This window comes from Zeugodacus cucurbitae, chromosome 2 (genome assembly GCF_028554725.1).
Source record: "Zeugodacus cucurbitae isolate PBARC_wt_2022May chromosome 2, idZeuCucr1.2, whole genome shotgun sequence".
In the NCBI taxonomy this organism is placed as follows: domain Eukaryota; kingdom Metazoa; phylum Arthropoda; class Insecta; order Diptera; family Tephritidae; genus Zeugodacus; species Zeugodacus cucurbitae.
In genome coordinates, this window is record NC_071667.1 from 14,910,381 (window position 1) to 14,932,304 (window position 21,924).

Sequence of the window (21,924 nt, forward strand, 5' to 3'; positions counted from 1 at the left end):
TTCTATTATTCATAGAAGAAATAACCTGGTTGCTTTGTCATTGCCTTCTGAAGGCTTGCAGCTGGTAATAAACTTGTATATAATAATATATTGTCTGGAGCAAGAACCGAACAGGATGCAGTAGTTATAGAGCGTTATACTACGACTGCCGCCAAACACATATCAAATAAAAGAAAATTAATATTAGCTAATTCTCACTCACTCAAATCATAATATCATTATCGTTGCCTACCTTTTGGCGGATAGATTAAAAATTAAGTAAAGTACTGGAACATTTAGCATGCTATTTTCTATTATTATATGTAGCGTTAAGGTGACCGATAAATACAGTTCTATAAATGTACATACATAGCAATTGTAAAGTTATTTGTTAATTATTAGGTACTGAGATATTATATATATTTTTGAAAGTTTAAACAAACTTTGTCATATTTTATACAAGGTTTACAAAAAATACTTGTATTTTGTCTTTCTCTCTTTTCTCTCCAAAATATTTTTTTTTATTTTGCATTTGCTCTCTCTATTTTCTTTACTCGTATTAAAATAAAATAATATTTACTACGCTTGCTGTTGTCATCATCGTTGTTGTCGTCGTAATTGGCATCGTGATTGTTTTGTTAAAACAACAAAAATTACAATATTAAAAAAAAATAATAATAATTTACTTGACGTTGATTTTATTTATTTAAAACAAAAATTATAATAATTTCTCTACAATGTATGTATTTATATACTTGTTCTTGTTTTATATGTTCCCCCCCTCTCTCTCTCTCTCTCTTTTTCTCTCTGCTCTTCTCTTTTGCAGGCGGGTGAGTCAAGTGGCTTATTCAAAAAGACCATCTCAAAATTGAGCACAGAATATCGTTTGCAATTCGTTTGGCCCAATGTCCGACGAATAAAGGGCATTGAGGCCGGCGATGCGGCGGATCACCCCAGAAAATCTATATCAATGGGGGCGCTCAAAGCTAACCAACAACAACAGCAACAGCAGCATCTCAGGCAACACCCACAACCGGCAATGCCAACAGTTCATAAAAAACGTACAACAAATCAGAAAGAAGGTGCGACAATATTCAATTGTCGCTAATAATTAATTAATAATTCACTAAATTACAATTTAATTAATTTAAAGTTTCATTAAAAGTAAAACAATCAAGTTTTGAATTCTCTTAAATTAATTTACTAACAACTAAACTAGAATCGGTGAAATTACAATTTCAGTAACGCAATATAATTAAGCTAGCGAAAGTTGCAAACAAAATTTTGTTGTTTTTTTTAAATAAAATTAAATTATTACAACGGTGTGATGAAAATGGAAAAGTGCTTAAGTTGAGTTTAGAGAATAAAGCGATAAAATATACTATATATAAAAAAATACGGTTATGGTTCTAAAAAGAGCTAAGTAATATGTCAATGTTTAAAGTCTGAGAGTTTATTTACAGAAGCTCTTGTAAACCAATATCAGTGTATTACCCGTATATCGGCTTTGAAAGATCAATTTTTAATTTTTTGGTAACCCTAAATCTGGTCTTCATATATAAGTTCCACCGAGGGCGAGAGGCTAGATACCCTTTATCGAAAAAATTTATTGTAAAAATTGTTCACGAAATTATTGTTTGAATATCTAGATTAACGCTGTGTTTAAAAGCATAAGAATCTACTTAAGCGCTTTACATTTTCCACACTGCAATCACATTACAATATTTTAGCTAACTTTGACGAAAACCAAACTCGAAATTGGAATTTAAAAATTAAAATGCAGTAGTAGAAGATTGTTGTAACATTTATTAAACAACTTGTTCTAGTGAAGCTTTCCAAAAAAACTTCTGAAATTTATTAAGCTCTTACAGCATTGAAATTTGAACGTTCGCGCTGGTAGATTCAATTCTGAAAACTAAAAAATTAAATTATTTTAAAGTTTTTTATGTACACGCTGTCGTAAATCTGTTGCTTAAAGTACGAAATGATATAAAATGTACTGTAGTATTTAAAATTAAAATTTATTTCAAAAAACAGAATATGCAACTTTGCGTCTAAAAATATGCAAAGAGAAACTGATAATCTATAATTTTAAAACTTGTTGCATATTTTTAGGCGAAATTCGTTTGATCCACTAACTGCATAATCTGTTAACATACTTTTTATATTAAAATAATGAAATATACTAATTTGTAGTTTTAAAATAAGTAAAAATGAACCGCACTCCACTAAAAGTAGGATGTTTTTGAAAATCAAAAATCTTTCTGAGCGTTTCTAAAGGATGAAATATATTTCAAAAAACAATTCATAATTTAACAATCTTAAAACGTTTTCTAGCATATTTTTAGGAAGCCTAACTTTGTTTTGAAGTTCAACATGAATACAAACTATTAGATTAAATAATATTTTTGTTTTCTATATAAAAACAAAAGGTTTGCATTCACCTGTATCTAAAAAATATAATTTTCACAGCGAAGCTTTCAAGTTTCTCTGGTATAAAATTTTTTGGTATTTGACATTTTTACTACTACTTCGCCATAAGCAGTAAATTCATACTAAAAACGCCTCAAAAAGATTTACTTGGTTTGAAAAATATTTTGTACGGTCTGTGTATACTTTAATAGTATTTCAATAGTAATTAAAATTCTACCGTATTATTACATTATAATTTTATTATATTTTCTCTTAGACATTTTAAATACGTTTTTTTAGCTTTGAAATTTCGTTTGCTAACTAATTTCTCTAACAAAAATCTATTAAACTGAATATACTGGAAAATATTGCCAATTTTACTAAAGAAAAATTCTCTATTACAAAAGTTTCCTTTTTATATAGAACGAAATTAAAAGTAATGCAAAGTAATGCATTTACTATAAATATGCTTTTTCAAACATAAAATTTTGACAAAAAAATGTAAGTTGAAACTTTGCAAATGAAAGAATGACGTAAGTGTTGAAGTGTTAATAACATTGAAATATTCTATCTTATATTATTTCTTATTGTTTACACAAACAGTATTGTAATTATGTGGTCAATGAAGGGTGTGTAGTGAAAGGGAATGTAAAAATTTTGTTAAATTAGTAATGAAATTATTAAAAAAAAATTTAAGAGTTTTTATTTCAAAAATATTTTCGAATAGTTGTAATTTGAGTTAACAAAACTTTTCTGAACTGAGAATAACGCTTCACATAACGCTTCACACCACTTTCACTGACTACATATTATGATTTATTTCTTATAACATATTATTTAAATGTAGCAGAAATCATAGCGTGAGCATGCCATTATACAAGAACAGTTATTAATTGTATGGAAATTAACTCGAGTTTTAGTGTACTGTTATTTACAAAAAATTAGGGATTATTCATTTGTTTAGTTTTTCTACGTTGTGAGGAAAGGCATGAAAATTATTAAATTCACATCCCTCATGTGATTTTGTTTTTTGTTTGTACATTTTGTCTATTCTATTTTGAGATTAGTTTTTTTCAGAGTTATAACGATAAAGAGGTATTAGAAAGTACCATGAGTAGTTGTAATTAGTTTCGTAAGTAAGAGAGAGTTCAAATAGACAAAGTTAGAGTTTTCGTAAAAAAGATCCCAATATTTAAAGATCATGGTTGCGACAATATTCCTAGAATTTCTAAGTGTCTACTATGACATATTAAGGCCCTAAAAATGTTAAGCATAAATAGTTGCTTCATTTCTGTGTCAGTAAAAAGGATAGCTCGTGATAATGTCAGCAATGCAAAATCTTCTCAAAATTTGAGATTACCTAGTACTCACTGGGTATCTTTGCCTTTGTGCTCACCAACACAGACTCAATTCCTCTCATGCCGGTCACTGTCGCACAATTTCGCTCTGAAGCACGGTTGCCGTTTAGCTTTTTATTTATGAACCAAATAGAGTAACATGGACCAAACCTAATTCGAAACTGCAGAAAACGGGGGAGTATGTAAATGAAATGAATTAAATAATACTCATTGACATGAAAACACGATTTTTAAGTTGAGTATGCAGAAATTTGCATAATACCATTGTCCATATTGTGTAAGAAATGTATTCTGATGCGTAGAAAAATGAACAGTCGAGATAAGAATATGTCGTTATTCCAGTTGTTATATTGCATTATTTTTAACGACAATAACGACATAGCTCAGTTGCGCCAGAATTAGTCGTGTTTTTTTTTCAGACAGAACGTCATATTAAATTAAATTAATTAAATGAAATTAAATCCTTCTTGCCATTTTGTTTTTCAGCAATAATGACACATTTAACTTATGACAGCGGAAAATTATAGCATTTTTCTATATTTACTAAATAAGAGACAATTGAAAACTTTAAACCACTCTCCTGATAAATCAACTTTTCGAGTTGTGACACTATTCATGTAAATGAGCGATATATTTTTCTAAAAACAAAAGAAATATACATTTTTATTTAAAAAAATTAAAAAAAAATCGTTTGCAGACCAAATGTAATGAGGGTGCCCCTACCAAGAACAGAGTTCCTTAGACAAAAATTATATTATTTAATGCATTAAATTCAACAGAGTCATCACTAAGTAAAATTTCGATGAGCAGCAGGAGTATATACATATATGATTGGTAACTTATCGATCTTTGTGTTCATCTCTGCAGTATGCGAAAACATATTTAGATTATACATCTAAAAATACATAAGTGAATTTGGTTTTCTATTCAATTTCCTTTCCACAACTAAATTGCGTGGTTTAGTGTTACCAGATTCAATAACTTCGAGAACAGTTGTGAAATTAACTAGCAACGCTGCCACTGAATGTTATTAAAGCGATAATGAAAAAATTATGTTGGATTTCGCATATTGAATTAAGTAAAGTTTCTAAAGTATTGCATTCAAAATGGACCATTTCACAAAGTGATGGCCCAATGGACCAACACAAAAAATGGGCAAAATGTTGTCCAATTTTACCGAAAAGGCAACCGTGCTCGCAATATAAAAGAAGAGAGGAGAATGTAAAATCTGAAAGCTTAAGTTCAACGACTTGGATGGTCCTCTTGTGAGACTATTTTTGTATCAAAAGTATCAAAAAATTAAAGAAATATAAGAACGTTTAGCAATACTAATGAGAGAGTGTATTTTATATTTTGTGATTAATTTTAATAAAACTTTAGTTTAGTCTTTTGTAAGTAAATTTCACATTTTAGGAACACAAGAGGAGACATAGTGTTCATATAATCATATTATGAATAAAATGTAAATACACACAACAAATTTGAGCATTAACTATTAGGAGAGGACTTCAATAGATTTATTTGAATTTATTTTGTAAATTTCTAAAGCAGAAAAATACTCATTTCTTTTAATATTTTAGCTTAGCTTTCTGATTTATGCGTTAAATTGAGCTTTGAACTACTAAATTTATGCTGCTTCTGCTGAGAAATTTATTTGCTTTTCCAAACAAAAAAAAAATGCTGCTTATACTATATTTTATTTAGGTTTACAGCAAAATTTCAAATAAAATAGTATTAACTAACAGTAATATAAACAGCCTTGCTGGCGAATATAGTGTTTGCGAATTTGAGACAATGAAAGCTTTTGCATAATTTCTCAACATATTTTTTATTAAATTATTTCAAAATTTATTTCTTATGATTTCATCTAACTGTAATAATCTCCTCAAATGACACTTGCTACATTTACTACATTAATTTATTCGTGTAATTCAATTCAACCTGATTTGTTCGATGAAATTTCGTTCTATATTAATGACATTCATTCACAGCGTACAAAAATACTAATACATACAAACATATATTTATATATTAACATACATACACATTTCAAATTAACATACATTCTCACATACATACAACTTCACATCCATATGTATACAATTTGGCTTATTTATTTCTTATTTTGCAAACTTCTATACCCCACCTTAAAGCCCCTATAAAGCCAAATTACTTATAAAAGACATATAGCTAAGCGCCAATGAAGTGAAACCTCTAACACCTTTGCCACGGCTGCTGCACTAACCCCGAAAAATTTTGACAATAATTATTTTTTTATTTATTTCGCATAATTTGCATTTCATGCCGCCCGATTTCATTTCACTGCTGCCTTTTCCTCAATAATAATAAAATTCTTTTAATTAAATTGTTATTTGTTTTCTTTGAATTTTTGTTGCATTGCTAGCTTTTGTTTGAACACATTACATGCGCAAAGGACATGTTTCGTTTGGCACAATTGATAGCAGTTTTTTCACGCAAAAGCTCGTGGATATGTCTAGCATATAACACCAAATGATTTCATCAAACAAACATGTTCGGCTCAAGAGACTTTAAGCTACAGTTTTTCTTTAAGTGTTATTACTTTACACATTGGATTATGTAGACCCCGCAAAGAGCACGACTGTTTGATTTGCTTTTATATATTCGTCTGCGAGATAAGTTCGATAATCCGTCGAGTCAATACATACCCCTTTTTGTCGGACGTGATTACCTGTGAGCAAACTTAATATAATATAATATTAGGTTGGGAAATACCTCCCTTCCCCTTTTTTGCTTTTTATTCAATAAAGCATTGAAAAAGTGTTACAGTGATCAGCTTTAGTTGAAATATGAGCCCTTTCGTTCGATAATTTGATTCCATCTAGACGGCAACTTCATAATACCCCCTTCGTAGAAGCCCCTCTCCTTATTTGCGAAGATCTCGGACAGCCATTTTTCACAAGCCTCTTTTGAGTTAAACTTTACACCACTAAGGGCGTTCGCCATGGGCAGAAACAGATGGTGATCATTTGGCGCTATGTCCAGGCTATATGGTGGATGCGATAAAACCTCCCATCCGAGCTCCCAAACGCATAGCAAAACCTTCCTGGCCGTCAATCCCAGCTTGGCCACTGTTTGGGACGATTAACCGGCCTTCGACCACGTCCGTTTTCACTTGATATTGTCGTATGTGATCCATTTTTCGTCGCCTCTCACCATCCGCTTCAAAAATGGGTCGAGTTCGTTCTTTTCAGCAGCATATCGCAGGCGTTGTTTGGGTCCAGCACAAATTTCGGCGTTAGTGAATTCCATGTTTACGTCTATAACTATTGAACGCAATATCCAATCATGCATAGCGTCGTTTTGTAGGTTATGTCAAGACCTTTCAAATATGTATAGTATAGCCAGATACGTGCTCTGTAGCGCGAAATTCAAAAGATAAAAAGGCGGAAGGCAACTAGGTTATCAGTTGGGCCCTTGTGTTCCCAAAATTAACCTTTGAAGCGTCAACTAATAACGTTGAGGGAATTGCTTAGTTTTTCCATCTTAGCTGCAAAATTTCCTTTGAATTGTAATGTTTAGTTTAGTAATCACGAAAAAAACGAAATATCTTTGTGCTAAACGAAATATCTCTGAATTTATTTTCACAAATATCACATTTTAATTTAGTTTTGTTTAAGATTTCGATATTCGGATTTATTTGTTGTAGTAATTTACTGTAAAAACGATTCAGTGAAAAATTATAACAATTTATGACTTAAATATTTTCTATAACTTTTTCTGCTACATAACAACTTACCAATTATTATACGAAAAAGAAAACTGTTATGACATATGACTTTCTTGATAAATGTACATATATGCTAAGAAATGAAATGGAACGAAAATTAAATTTTTTATGTGCTTTCAGCTACACTACATGAGTTGGAGCCGCTGGTTAGCGATGCCGAAGAAAGCAAACCGCAAGAAAAGTATGCAAAAACTATTTCACTTTTTTTTTAATATTTTAGTTTTCCATCTTTTCAAGCATCCTATTTGGCACATTTGAAAATTTTCGTTTTTTATTTTTCAATTTACTTTCGAACTCATTCACTCGCTAACAAATTGCAATTTGTCTCTTATATCGAGTTCAAATTTTCCATTCAGACGGCAGAGGATATATATGTGTGTGTGTAGAGGAAAAATCATAGTAATATAAAGTGTATTTTTCTATCCGCCATCCACTATCCACTGCTTAATCGTACAGTCACCAAAAGCTTTATATCCTGCCACACCTTACCTGCCATTTTGTGTCACCATCATCCCCACCTTCATCATCATTATCATATGTATAATATCACTGCCATTCATCCTTTCAATTTTTCACTCTTTATGCAACATATTCGTAGCATATGAAAATTTAAAATGATATTTTTCTCTTTGCATTTTTTTCCCCAACTTTGTCATTTCCGCTGCGATTTCCGTCGATATAAAACACATTTCATTGGACATTTTTTAATTGTGGACTTGGCTTGAAATTTACAATGTTCACAAAAACCATTATTAAATGCTTATTGCACCTGATCAACAACGTAAACAACAACAACAACACTAATATATCGGTATGAATTCTTGCCACATGAGCAGACAAGTGACCATTGTGGAGAAGGTCGAACGGAAAACAACAATACGACCATTCTCGCAAACATTCGACCAAGAACGCACCAATCACTTCATAACCAAGAAGGAGAATTTCGGCTTTGACGAGATGAAGCGCGGCGACACTGTGGACAATAAGCAGCAGCCGCAGCAGCTGGAACAGGAAGTGCTGTTGAATGGCACAGCACCGCCACGTTCGCAACCGAATTTGGATTTGTGGTTCAAGGAAGTAGTTGAATTGCGAAAGAAGGCCGGCGAGTACAAGGTAAATAGGCTTAAAAATATTTAACGGTATTTTTTTATAAAAAACAATTACAATTTTACGTTGTAGTGCCGCGGTTGGGGTATAGAAATCGATCCGGAGCTGTACAAGAAGCAAAAGGATCTTTGGGAGCAGGTTTCCAAGCGCAGTTCACTGTCTGCCTTATCATTAGCATCTTCCGTGCATAGGTAATGTCACAATTCGTTCCATTCCTTTGTACACATATGCATTCAGTCACAGTTACTTATTAATATCTACTTGGTATATCTATTTATATATGTATGTACAACTTGCAGACCTATTACTAAGGAGGAGAAGGAACAGGAGAATAATAAAAAATCCATACCATTAAGTAAAGCCACACAAAAAACTCGAGTTCCTGGCCAAGCCCATTTGCTTGATAATAAAGATGAGATTTCCGCACTGCCAGCTCGCTTTAGCAATATACGTCATCATTTGGAGCGCACCACTGGTCCTGGTATACATACAATTTATAATTCATTTACATACATACTCATCAGCATACAGTTAAACACTCCAAATACATATATACTATTACATACATACGAAGTAGTTATACATAAATTCATCGCTAAGGCTATGCTGTTGCCAATTCTTTTCTCCTCATTACCCTAATAAAGTTCACCGGTTTACCCGCCTTCTATACGGTCTATGAAAGAAGCCTGATAAAAAAAAAATATTTTTAACTTTTTTTGAAGCGGACCCTTCCAACGAAATCCATTCCTCCTCCACTTGATCTCTTTAGCACATAGGAGATCTCTCTATTCTCATGCTAACACGAAATATTATTTCATAGATTATGAATAGAGACGGAAACTCTGATCTGAACCTATGTTTGGCGAATTGTTCTCTGCAATTATCAGACTCATGCACATTCATTTTTCTAAATGAAAAAGGATTTTCTTATAAAATTATTCATATAGCTGATCTGTTGCTGAAAATTGGATAAGAGAAGTAACAGTCAGAAATATCTCTTTGCTTCAGCCATTAGAGGTTATTCGTTAGAATAGATAACACGTCGGAATTTAAAAATGTCTAGGATGACACCTGGCTATAATTATCCGACTGTTTTGTTACCGGAACTGACCTTTATTTTATTTGTCCTATACAATCCTTACATTGCTTGGATTGGTAAGCTTGTTTCTGGAAGTCTGAATTTTTATGTTTGTGAGTGTCAATAGAGTCAATGTGTTTAAACGTCAATTCCCCAAGGGCTTAGTATTTAGATGGTACTCTCTGAATATTGAGAGAGAGAAGCTTTATAATTAAAATTTCGTTGCCGGTAAAACATTCTATTGGATTAATGCGACTATGTCCCGTTTCATCTGTACTTATCATGCTGCCACTAAAGCTATATTCATTTAATGTTACACTATTTTCAAAATATACAACAAAAAAGTACAAACCCAAAAAACCATCAATCCTCTTTCTTTCGACTTTCACAGCTTTAATGTTTTGTAATCAATCATTGGTATTCTTTAATACTACGTTCGGACCGACATTAATCGTGTTTTCATTGAATAAATGGGTTTTCGTTCGAAGACTTGTGTTTTCATCCATACAAACTCTGTCAAACGAAATCTCAGTTTTCGCTGAAAACTTCTTGAAAACTTACATTTACAATAAGGTGTGTGCTCTTCGCAGGCCCAGAAAAACCACATTTTAGAAGAAAAGGCAGTGGAATTACAGCAACAAGGTGTGCTATTCACAGCGGTCTAAATTAATGAATTTGCAGAGGCCGAAGGATGTCACATAATTCATTTAATTAACGAAAGTTTTCTTTAAAAAACACAGATCTATTTCGATGGCAATCATGTTCCCAAAAATTATTCTTACGTTGCTGGAATTAATTATATTTAATTGAAAACATTTGCATCAGTAAAAACCTATACAAACTTTTGTCCAACATGATTTAATCGGCGTCCCAAGTTCCTTTATTATACCTAATAGAATTAAACGTTGTTTGTTCAACTCTTCTATCTTTTTTGCAAGTCAAAGGTGCTGGGTAGTAAGAGTATCCATCAATTCTCTTGAAGAATCATCGTTGCGCAAGGTATTTATCTGGCTTTTCAAAGCCAATACCTTGATTATTAAAATTTTCTTGTCGTGATTCTATAAAACACGATCATTAATAATAATTATAAGCAAATATTAAAGATTCTAAATCTTACCATTTTCGTTGCTCAAAATGTAAACAAACAAATAAATTTGTGAATTGCCAATGAAAACACATCGAAAACACAAAATATCGGTCAGAAGGACTTTGGTTCCACAATCCACAAATTGTGTTTTCAAGAGGTTTTCAATGTCGGTCCGAACGTAGTATAATACAGAGACAAATCTACCTCTTGCTCATAACATTCCCATCAGTTGTCATGCGATTTCGCACAATTCGACAATATACAAAAACAATATTAATCATTCCATCACATTCCATCTAATTGGGCTTAAGAAAGCGTTACCAATGGGTTACCACACTTCAAATCCGTTTGAAGGCTCCCCACAATGGCAGCAGGATAGTCTCATCTTTGCCAATTCGCTACTAATACCCATTTACTTTCTACACTCTTTTACAGATGTTGAGGAGGGCGCACTCTTGCCATCGCCCACACGCGAAAAGCTAATGCCGGCAATCACCAAACGTGAGTCCGAATCACAACGTGGCAGCCCCAAGAAGACGGCTGCCTCACGGCATGGCTCACCGCAAAAGGGCAGTCCACAGAAGGGCAGTCCCAAGAAGGTGATCAAAAGTAAGTACCAAATAACCAGTAATAACCGTATAGTGAAATACAGGCGCACAAAATGTCATACCAAACAGCATGTGTGTGCGTGTTAGTGAAAATTCCAACCGTTTACCAAATGAAAATCAATCAAATGAAAATTGAATAATGTTATAGTGAAGGCTCAATGGTGTTCAAGTCCAGAAAGCCACCCAACAATTTTGCAAAACATGCACATGAATTTGTTGAGAATTAGTACACACCAATACCGTACACAAAATGCAAACACCACCGTGTTTTGTTTTTCCAACACACACACTTTGCGTCCGTCCAAAATTATGATATTGTTATGAATTGAAAGTATTTTTTTAAGCGTATATTTCTGAAAAACAAATTTAGGTTATTTTTTTAATATATGAACCGAAAAGTAAATCAAAATTTTGTTAAAAATTTCAAAGTGAATTTTTATTATTTTTAATTTATTTAAATCCTCTTTACATTATTTTGCACTACTGACTTTTGATTTACATTGCAATATTTGCCGTTTGCGTTGCGCAGCATTTATGAAATTTTGTTGAAATCTCTTTATTTTTTGTTACTTCTTGCAACGTTTGCAATGCTAAGCATATATATGTATTATGATGAAAATTTATTTATATGCAATATTATTAAAAATTTATGCTATGCTTGCTTATTTTATTTGAAATCGCACCACATATAACCAGTTTAATTATATATACACACATACATACCTATACTTATTACTAATATTCAATATAAAAATATTCAAAACCATATCAAAGGAATATTAATATTAGAGGAAAATTAGTATCCCTAGACTTTAATGGGAGGTGACTATATAGGTAACTCGTTAATATTCAACGAAGTTGAATATTAGTTATAATTCTATACGTATTCTATTCAATTATATTATTTATATATATTTTTACTTTAATCTATCACCGAATCATACATAGTTTGCTTCTTCTCTTGTCTAGCTTTATTGGCAGAATATAAGCTGTTTTTAAATTTTTGTTAGTATAAATATTAATAAATAACATATTTAAAATATATATTTATATATACATTAGGGTTCTCAAAATTATTCGAATAACCCGAAAACCGATTAATCGAATATCCGGTTTGTAACCGTTCGTATTGATGTTAACCGATTAAGTCGTAACATTACGACTATTCGAATAGTCGTTCTACTACGATTTTTCGTGAGTTTCACTTTTTTCAATAAAAAATATAAATTTAATGAACTTCCACTGTTTGAATAGTCGACAACGAACGATTAATCGGATAGTCGGACATAAGCGGTTAATCGGATAGTCGACAACTTACTGCCCTATTCGGTTAATTAGGTTATTCGATTGGTATTCGACCAAGGTCTCTAATATACGTATATATTTGAAAGATGGGACACGATACCTAGTGGTCGTTGTGCTGCTTCAATCTATAATAACTCTTTAGCGATCAATGTATCATATTCATAAATTAATAAGATCACGGTGCAAATATTTTCAAGATATTTCTTACACTCTTAGCTGCTCGGGCATAATACCATGAGATATTGGGCATAATGCCAAATGATAGAGAATATTTGAAGATGGTTTGCAGCTCTTAACTCTATAATGATTGTAATTTTATGGCCATACCAGAATACGTTACATTGCTTCTTTTGCTAAATTTGAGTCTAGAACTAGTTTGATATTAATTTAAAGAAGTCAGTAATTTAGGCTAAAGTACACTTGTGCTCACACAATTAAGCCACATGAATTTTATGATCTACAAATTCATATAAAACATATTTTAATGATAAATCAAAATAAAAAGTTTTACAAAATATTAGAAGAATAGACATAAATTTATTGTATTTAAAGTTTTTTTAAGGTTCAGTTTTAATTTTAAAACAAAAACCTTCATTCTTATTCATTGATATGTGTTTTTCCGTGATCACATAATTGAGCCACTAGCAAAAAAAAAAAAAAATATCACAGATAAAAGAAATCGATGTTTTGTTTAAAAAACTTGCTTTATTTATACTAGTATTTTGTTGGGGACCCTTTTTGCAATATTGCAGCCCTGTTGTGTTTGTTATTTGTACAGGTATGTATGTGATTGGCGTCCAACCGTTTAGCCGGTTATAGACGAATCGATGAGAGCGCGCCACTCCTCTCTTTCCTTTGCAGTTCGGCGTCAGTTGGAGATTCCAAGTGTAACCAGGTCGCTCTCCATCTGGTCCGTCCAACGGAGTGGAGGCCTTCCTCTTCCTTGGCTTCCTCCCGCGGGTTCTGCATCGAACCGCTGTCTTTTTATTCGCTGAACTATGTCAATGTCGTCGTATAACTCGTACAGCTCATCGTTCCATCGTCTGCGGTATTCGCCGTTGCCAATGTTCTGAGGTCCATAAATCTTGCGTAAAATTTTGCTCTCGAAAACTCCTAGTGTCGTCTCATCTGATGTTGACATCGTCCAAGCTTCTGCACCATAAAGCAGGACGGGAATGATAAGCGACTTGTAGAGTTTGATTTTGGTTCGTCGAGAGAGGACTTTACTGTTCAATTGCCTACTCAGTCCAAAGTAGCACCTGTTGGCAAGAGTGATTCTGCGCTGGATTTCGAGGCTGACATTGTTGGTGTTGTTAATACTGGTTCCCAGGTATTCGAAATTATCTACAACTTCAAAGTTATGACTGTCAACAGTGACGTGGGAGCCAAGACGCGAGTGCGCCGACTGTTTGCTTGATGACAGGAGATATTTCGTCTTGTCCTCATTCACCTCCAGACCCATTCGCTTCGCCTCCTTATCCAAGCGGGAAAAAGCAGAACAAACGGCGCGGTTGTTGCTTCCGATGATATCAATATCATCGGCGTACGCCAGCAGCTGAACACTCTTGTAGAAGATTGTACCTTCTATATTTAGCTCTGCAGCTCGTATTATTTTTTCCAACATCAAGTTAAAGAAGTCGCACGATAGTGAGTCACCTTGTCTGAAACCTCGTTTGGTATCGAACGGCTCGGAGAGGTCCTTCCCAATCATGACGGAGCTTTTGGTGTTGCTCAAAGTCAACTTACACAGCCGTACTAGTTTTGCGGGGACACCAATTTCAGACATTTGTACATACCAGTGTGTTATATTGATCAGAAGTAATGTTGCTCAATTGATCTTTATAACATACCACAATGAAGCGGTTTTCTCGTCGAAACTGTTCTCTTAATGACACCAATAGGGATTAAGTTCGGGCTATGAGCTAACGATAAATCATTGGCATAATCCCTATTAAAATGTTCTGTAAAAATGTCTTTGTCCATGTCCCAGTCATTTTACACTCATTGTGCACAAGTGAACATACCCCGTATGAGGTGAAGTATCCCCATACCATGACTGATAATCCACCATGTTTCACAGATTTTGTTTGTGTATCGTGAGTTTAATTCTTGTTATTCTTATCGCCTGATATAGGGTCTACCATAATTCCCGAAGTCATTAAACAAGAATTCATCGATCTATGTCACTAGATCTAATAATTTTGAGTCCTTTTACTGGTACATCTTTGCAAACGATACCCTTCGCTCGATGTTCTTCTTCAATACGTTTGGTCTGAATTCACCCATTTGGGAAATTTTCACGAATTTTACGGCGGATAATGTGTCTTAACACACTTACACAGTATCTATGCTCCATTTGAGCTTTAATTTTACCTGAAATCATAAAATATGGTAAAGGATACTTTACCCTTCTTCTAAAAAAGGCAAATATTCCCTAACTTTCACAATGATTTTGAATTTTTTTAAGCTCCCATGTGATTTTTCCTTTACAAGGAGCAGAGCTCTTATTTTTGCCCATTGTCAAATAAAGAGTTTACAAAATGTTTTTTTTCGCTCAGATCAAGAATTCCCCCCTTTTGTTACAGTGGCCCAATTATGTGAGCACACGTAATTAAACCAATTGCCAAATAATTTAATTTTTTTCGAAAACCAAAGCTTCTTCGATAACTTTTTTTTTCATAAAGGTAATTTTGAATTGTAGTGGCTTAATTGTGTGAGCACAAGTGTATATAATAATTTGGAAATTATTTAAATCCATTTTAATGTTTTCTAAATATCTTAAAGAAAGTATACTGTAGCTTTTCAGAACGGGTTCGTGTCTTAAGTCTATTGTGTTAAGAAATTCTAAGGCTGAGCACATAGTAAAGCATCCCATAAATTAACTAATAGCCTTTTACACAGCCAAATTATTTGTGTAGTATTTCGACAGCATCACTTTTGCTAGACAATGTATAGCAACACTTGTGTAAATAACAGCTTGATATATATGTAAATAAAATTATTAGGTATGAACACATACACTGTAATAGTGCTCAAATGACAGTTTCGTTGCTAGTGGAACAACTGAAAAACTTTACACAACCGTTATGTAGCAACTAGAGAATACTTTTAGCAAAAATTTAGTTCTTTACTATAGCTATATATATATATATATATATATATATATATATTTGTGTGTGTGTGTGTCCTTGTCTCTGTCTATATTATTGAAAAACAGTACAACCTTTACTACTATCTCTGTTGTGTAACATATGTGTATAATATGAGTAACTGTAAATCTATATGTGCGTGTGTTTTTATCACAAAAAAACCACTAAAACACACATTCACAGTGTCAATCAAATCACAAAACCTCGAACTCAACACGCAAAAACCAATAAAAAAAAAATAATACAAACTACAGTCAATTTCGTAATTCTCATTTGCTAATTAAAATAAAATAAAAAATTCCTCTATATCACCAAATTTCATCAAAAAAAATATAATGAATGCCAAAAAAACAAACAACAACTATCATTATAAACTGTATCACAACGACCACGACAACAATAACAGCGCGTTCACAATCCGTTGGTCCGGCCGAGCATGTCTCGCCGAAACGTCAACTACGCTCGGCCAGTACAGCGCCCAGCGCCCGGCTAACGGCTGGCAAGAAGACACCCGTTGTACCTCATCATGCGACAAGCGCTGGAACGGCCGCAAGCGGAACTGGCGCCGTCGAACGTAAGCCACGCCCATGTAAGTAGACGTTGTTGTAAAAAGCAAAGCGTACAAAATTGCGTTGTGAATTGCAGCGCATCAAAAAAATGCCATACAATTCATACTAATGTTTATATCGTTTACTTTCGTTTATCATTTCTTGTGTTACAATTTCTTTTTGGCAAATGTAATTCGATGTTTAATTAGACTATCTAATTGTAATTGTGCTATTTTGTAATATTTGATTTTTTATTCTCTTTTTAATATCGTTTTCTAATTTATTTATTAATTGCTTTTTTTAATATTTTAATTTCACTTTTTTGCTTCTCATTCGCTCATTTCACTTACATTGTTCCTTACTCATACTTCGTATTTCTTCAAATTTCATGTCTCATTTCTCATTACATCTCATTTCATGTGTCATAATTTTTTTTCATTAACATTTTTCCCTGCGTATATAGTTGTTAGCAAATAGTATGCTAATTGCATAGTAGGTTTTGTTAATGGCCTTGAAAAACATTCGCCGTTTTGGTGTTGAAAATATTTGAGAACCACTGTTAGCGTGCGAATTACATGTTAGTTACTTGTTATTGCTAGTCAAATAGTATAGACAAAACCAGAACTTATAATAAAATTGTGCATATCGTGAAAACCCCATGTAGTTTGTTAGTTTAGTGCGTATTTAGTTATTAATGGAAATCTGTAGGTTATGAAATTCTTGTTATATTTTCAACTCTCTTACATATACTCGTAGTATACTCGTTAGCGTTTTTAAACTTCACATTTCAGCACAAAATATTCTACCTTTCTGTATAAAAAGAAATGCTGGACTTGCAACTACTTCAAATAATCGTTCGCTGTTTGTATACATATATAAATATGGATTATGTATTTTAGCTTAGTTGAGTTCTTAAACTACATATTTGTCTATGTATTGAAAGAATTTAAATGAAACACACAAAATATATTTTTCGTTTGAATTTTAATTTCTTACGACTTGTTCCACCAAAATTAGTTATGTACTTAACTCTCAGCATGTCACAAATATATATAGTTAAATCATATATTTGAACTTTAAACGGAATATGTTTATACACATATTTGTACTTCTTTGTAACTTTGTGTATCTATTCAATATATTGATAAAATTATTTTAAAATGATATATCTAATTATATTGTTACATAACTCCTAAAAATAGTTGTCTTTTTGAGAATACAAATACTGCAATGGACTTTACTTACAGCGGGAAATAAAATAAAATGAAATAAAATAAAATAAAATAAAATAAAATAAAATAAAATAAAATAAAATAAAATAAAATAAAATAAAATAAAATAAAATAAAATAAAATAAAATAAAATAAAATAAAATAAAATAAAATAAAATAAAATAAAATAATCGATCAGCTGTTAGACATTAAAAAGTTTCATCAGCTGATTGCTATTTTTAGCAGTGACATCTTCCGTCGTGTAGCGTGTTGTACAACAACTTACAGACAAAGAACGTATATATAATTACAAATACGGTGTTTGCCACAGAGTTGCATTTCATTCAAGTCGATTAAAATTCAATTAAAAAATAATGTAGATTTTTATTTTGTATGGTAAATCGATCTTAATCATACATTAACTAATTCAATACTATATGGTGTTGATCTGATAACAAAGCAGTACTTGTTCTTGACTTGCTTTCAAGATATGTAAAAAATTTAAGGATCGGGAAACTGAAGTCGATGAAAATGATATAATTTTATATGCATATATAGACTATTTAAATAAAATAAAAATGCTTACGAAAAATAAAAACAAATAATATAGATTTAAATTGGTTTCGATTAAAAAGGGACTTTTTGCATTTATATATATATATGTAATGACCTATTATTGTAAATAACTATAATAAAATATTAAAAAAAAAAACAATAAAATAATTATTAAAAAATAATAACAAAAAATGCAACAAGGCGAGCTGCTTTATAAAATGCGCTCTCTCCATATTTGATTACTGTGTTAAATTGTTATAAATAGTAAAATTGTAAATAAGTTTCCATTTAAGATAACATTATATATATAAAACAGTTAAAGTACCGTATTCACAAACAAAAATTCGAGAGTTTGGGAAGCGAATGTCTATGAAATTTGTCATTCTTTGTAAAGGGTGATTTTTTAAGAGCTTGATAACTTTAAAAAAAAAAAAAACGCATAAAATTTGCAAAATCTCATCGGTTCTTTATTTGAAACGTTAGATTGGTTCATGACATTTACTTTTTGAAGATAATTTCATTTAAATGTTGACCGCGGCTGCGTCTTAGGTGGTCCATTCGGAAAGTCCAATTTTGGGCAACTTTTTCGAGCATTTCGGCCGGAATAGCCCGAATTTCTTCGGAAATGTTGTCTTCCAAAGCTGGAATAGTTGCTGGCTTATTTCTGTAGACTTTAGACTTGACGTAGCCCCACAAAAAATAGTCTAAAGGCGTTAAATCGCATGATCTTGGTGGCCAACTTACGGGTCCATTTCTTGAGATGAATTGTTCTCCGAAGTTTTCCCTCAAAATGGCCATAGAATCGCGAGCTGTGTGGCATGTAGCGCCATCTTGTTGAAACCACATGTCAACCAAGTTCAGTTCTTCCATTTTTGGCAACAAAAAGTTTGTTAGCATCGAACGATAGCGATCGCCATTCACCGTAACGTTGCGTCCAACAGCATCTTTGAAAAAATACGGTCCAATGATTCCACCAGCGTACAAACCACACCAAACAGTGCATTTTTCGGGATGCATGGGCAGTTCTTGTGTGGCATGTAGCGCCATCTTGTTGAAACCACATGTCAACCAAGTTCAGTTCTTCCATTTTTGGCAACAAAAAGTTTGTTAGCATCGAACGATAGCGATCGCCATTCACCGTAACGTTGCGTCCAACAGCATCTTTGAAAAAATACGGTCCAATGATTCCACCAGCGTACAAACCACACCAAACAGTGCATTTTTCGGGATGCATGGGCAGTTCTTGAACGGCTTCTGGTTGCTCTTCACCCCAAATGCGGCAATTTTGCTTATTTACGTAGCCATTCAACCAGAAATGAGCCTCATCGCTGAACAAAATTTGTCGATAAAAAAGCGGAACACCGAACACTGATTTTGGTAATAAAATTCAATGATTTGCAAGCGTTGCTCGTTAGTAAGTCTATTCATGATGAAATGTCCCATGTCACCATGTCTGAAATCCCACGTGATCTGTCAAATACTAATGCATGAAAATCCTAACCTCAAAAAAATCACCCGTTAGTTTCATCTTTTGTATTTTCCTTATTTTGTAGCTTATGTTAATTTAATTTATTTCTTGTTTTTTTCGCTTCATTTAATTTCAAATTTACTTGAGTTCTTTCTAAACTTTTGTTGTAGTTTATGTTAGAAATTTTTATATAAACACAAATTCTTGTCGCAGCTATGTGTAAAAAAAAATATTTGTTTTTGTTTTTTTTTCAATCGATAATAAATGTCTGCAACAACAAAAATACTACAACAAAACAAACTGCTAACATTTTTACAGCCACCCTATCCACCACACTCCATTCACGTACGAAGAGTAGTTCCCTACCACCGCCTAGCGGCAGAGCACACTCAGTCTCTGCTGCTGCAGCTACCACTACTACAACTACCACAACAGCCGCAAAACAGTCGCATCCAAATTATCTACAACAAACAGCGAAATCTACACACGAACCCAATAGACATCCGAAGTCGAATCCGCTTTGCAAAAACTTTACACAAACTGCATACGGAATGCCGTTATTGCGCAAGAAAGATAAAGACAAGACAAATTTGATAAATCTTGGCACTGGTAAAGCCAGCGATGGTCGTACAGTCAAAGCGCGCCCAAAGTCCACGGGCGCTGCGATGAATGTGACAGCAAGTAGTGGTGGAAAGCCCGCAAGACCGATTTCGCTCACAGAGGCCACACTATTGCCAACCAAGGCAACAACAGCTACGACTGTGAAGGCGACAGCGGCTAAGTTTGCTACTGAGGCGGCGAGAACTGAACTGCCAACAAAACCATTAGTAAAGGAGTTGAAAAGCGGTGTGGAAAACAAAACAGCAACAACAATAACAAAAGATCAAGTTATTTCCGTAGAGACACAACCAAAACCCAAAGAAACGGCACTGCCATCTAAAGCGATAGATCCTATGATGGCAAGTGTGTTCGGCGCATTACCAGATCTTAGTAAAGATACCTCCAATCTCATGACCACGAGCGTATATGGCCAATTAGGTGGCAGTCGTGTCACTGCCGATCCGATGTTGACTAGTGTATTTGGTCAACTGCCAGCTGGTGAGGTTGCCGCCGATGGCGCTGCTCTGAACATTGCCGTTGGTGGTAGTGGCTGCGGTGGTGGTGATGATGTTGGTGTTGGTATGGTTGTTGGTGCTGGTGGTGGTGGTGGTGTTGATGTCGCAGCGCTCAAAACCGTTGAGCCAGTAATGGCTAAAAATCTCACCTTGACTGGCTTAACGGTACCATACACGCGGGATCATAAAAAATCCGGTGAAAGTGAGTAGATGAAGCATTTGCGAACTTAATTACAACAAACATACATACATTAATTTGCATACACACTTGTACTCACGTATGTTTGTATGTGCGTACAAGTAAGTTTGTATGTATGTATGTATGTGTGTGTGTGTGTACGCGTATTTAAATAAGTAATCGTACTAACTCTAGTTTGATTTTGCAACAATTTACCACAATAAAATATTATATAAAACAATTAATAATTTTTAAAAATATTTTTTAGTCGTTCAAAGTAAATAAAACTCTACGAAAGTTCTGTTATTTTACATTTTAACAAAAAAAAAAATAATAACAACATTTTATTTTATTTATATGTATGTATTTATGTAGCTCACGTACATAAGTGTCTGTATAAATGTTGTAAAGTGCGCTAATGAAAACAAATTGTGTTAATATTAAGTATTATGTACTGACCCGCACTAATGTCCAATATGTGTTCTGGCATTATTAGAGTACTTAATATTTCGATTATTAAGTTTATTTATAAATATCTAATAGCGTATTATGTTGTCACCGAAATAATTGCATATTTATTTGTGTGTGCGTGTGTGTATTGTAAATGTGCTTTCTCATTGTGAATATATTAAATATCTATTATAGTCTATATTAAATATTATATTAGAAACATTTGCTTATAAAAGACTAAAGTTCGGTCATAACTACTATAATAAATCTTGAACAAAAATTTAAATTAATAATATATTATATATATCTCAATTTTTCAATATATTGTCATAATTGGGGGTTTTAGAAATAATACAATTCTGGCTCCATCTCCCGCATTTGTTTCTAATGATAGGTAAAGTGTTACAATATTTCTAACAAAATGTTCGAGACTTTACTAAATTGTTTTTTAATAACATAAAACATAACTGTGTTTCAACTCGGTTTATAATCGTTTGCTCTTTTAAACTATTTTAAAACTATTTACTTTACTTCCGAAAAAAATTGG

General features: G+C 32.9%; 1 protein-coding gene across 4 annotated transcripts in view; it reads left to right on the forward strand.

Annotated features, from left to right (window-relative positions):
- LOC105218641 (neurofilament heavy polypeptide) overlaps positions 1 to 21,924 on the forward strand; it is a 63,749-nt gene that overhangs the window by 37,842 nt on the left and 3,983 nt on the right. For 2 of the 4 annotated variants that reach the window (XM_054231527.1, XM_054231531.1), the window contains exons 7-13: positions 806 to 1,061; positions 7,639 to 7,699; positions 8,355 to 8,631; positions 8,698 to 8,816; positions 8,925 to 9,106; positions 11,226 to 11,399; positions 16,259 to 16,441. In XM_054231527.1, the coding sequence (XP_054087502.1) occupies positions 806 to 1,061; positions 7,639 to 7,699; positions 8,355 to 8,631; positions 8,698 to 8,816; positions 8,925 to 9,106; positions 11,226 to 11,399; positions 16,259 to 16,441 (1,252 nt within the window). Of the gene's footprint in view, positions 1 to 805; positions 1,062 to 7,638; positions 7,700 to 8,354; positions 8,632 to 8,697; positions 8,817 to 8,924; positions 9,107 to 11,225; positions 11,400 to 16,258; positions 16,442 to 19,952; positions 20,952 to 21,924 lie in introns of all 4 variants that reach the window. The other 2 variants (XM_054231525.1, XM_054231535.1) reach the window with 2 other exon arrangements.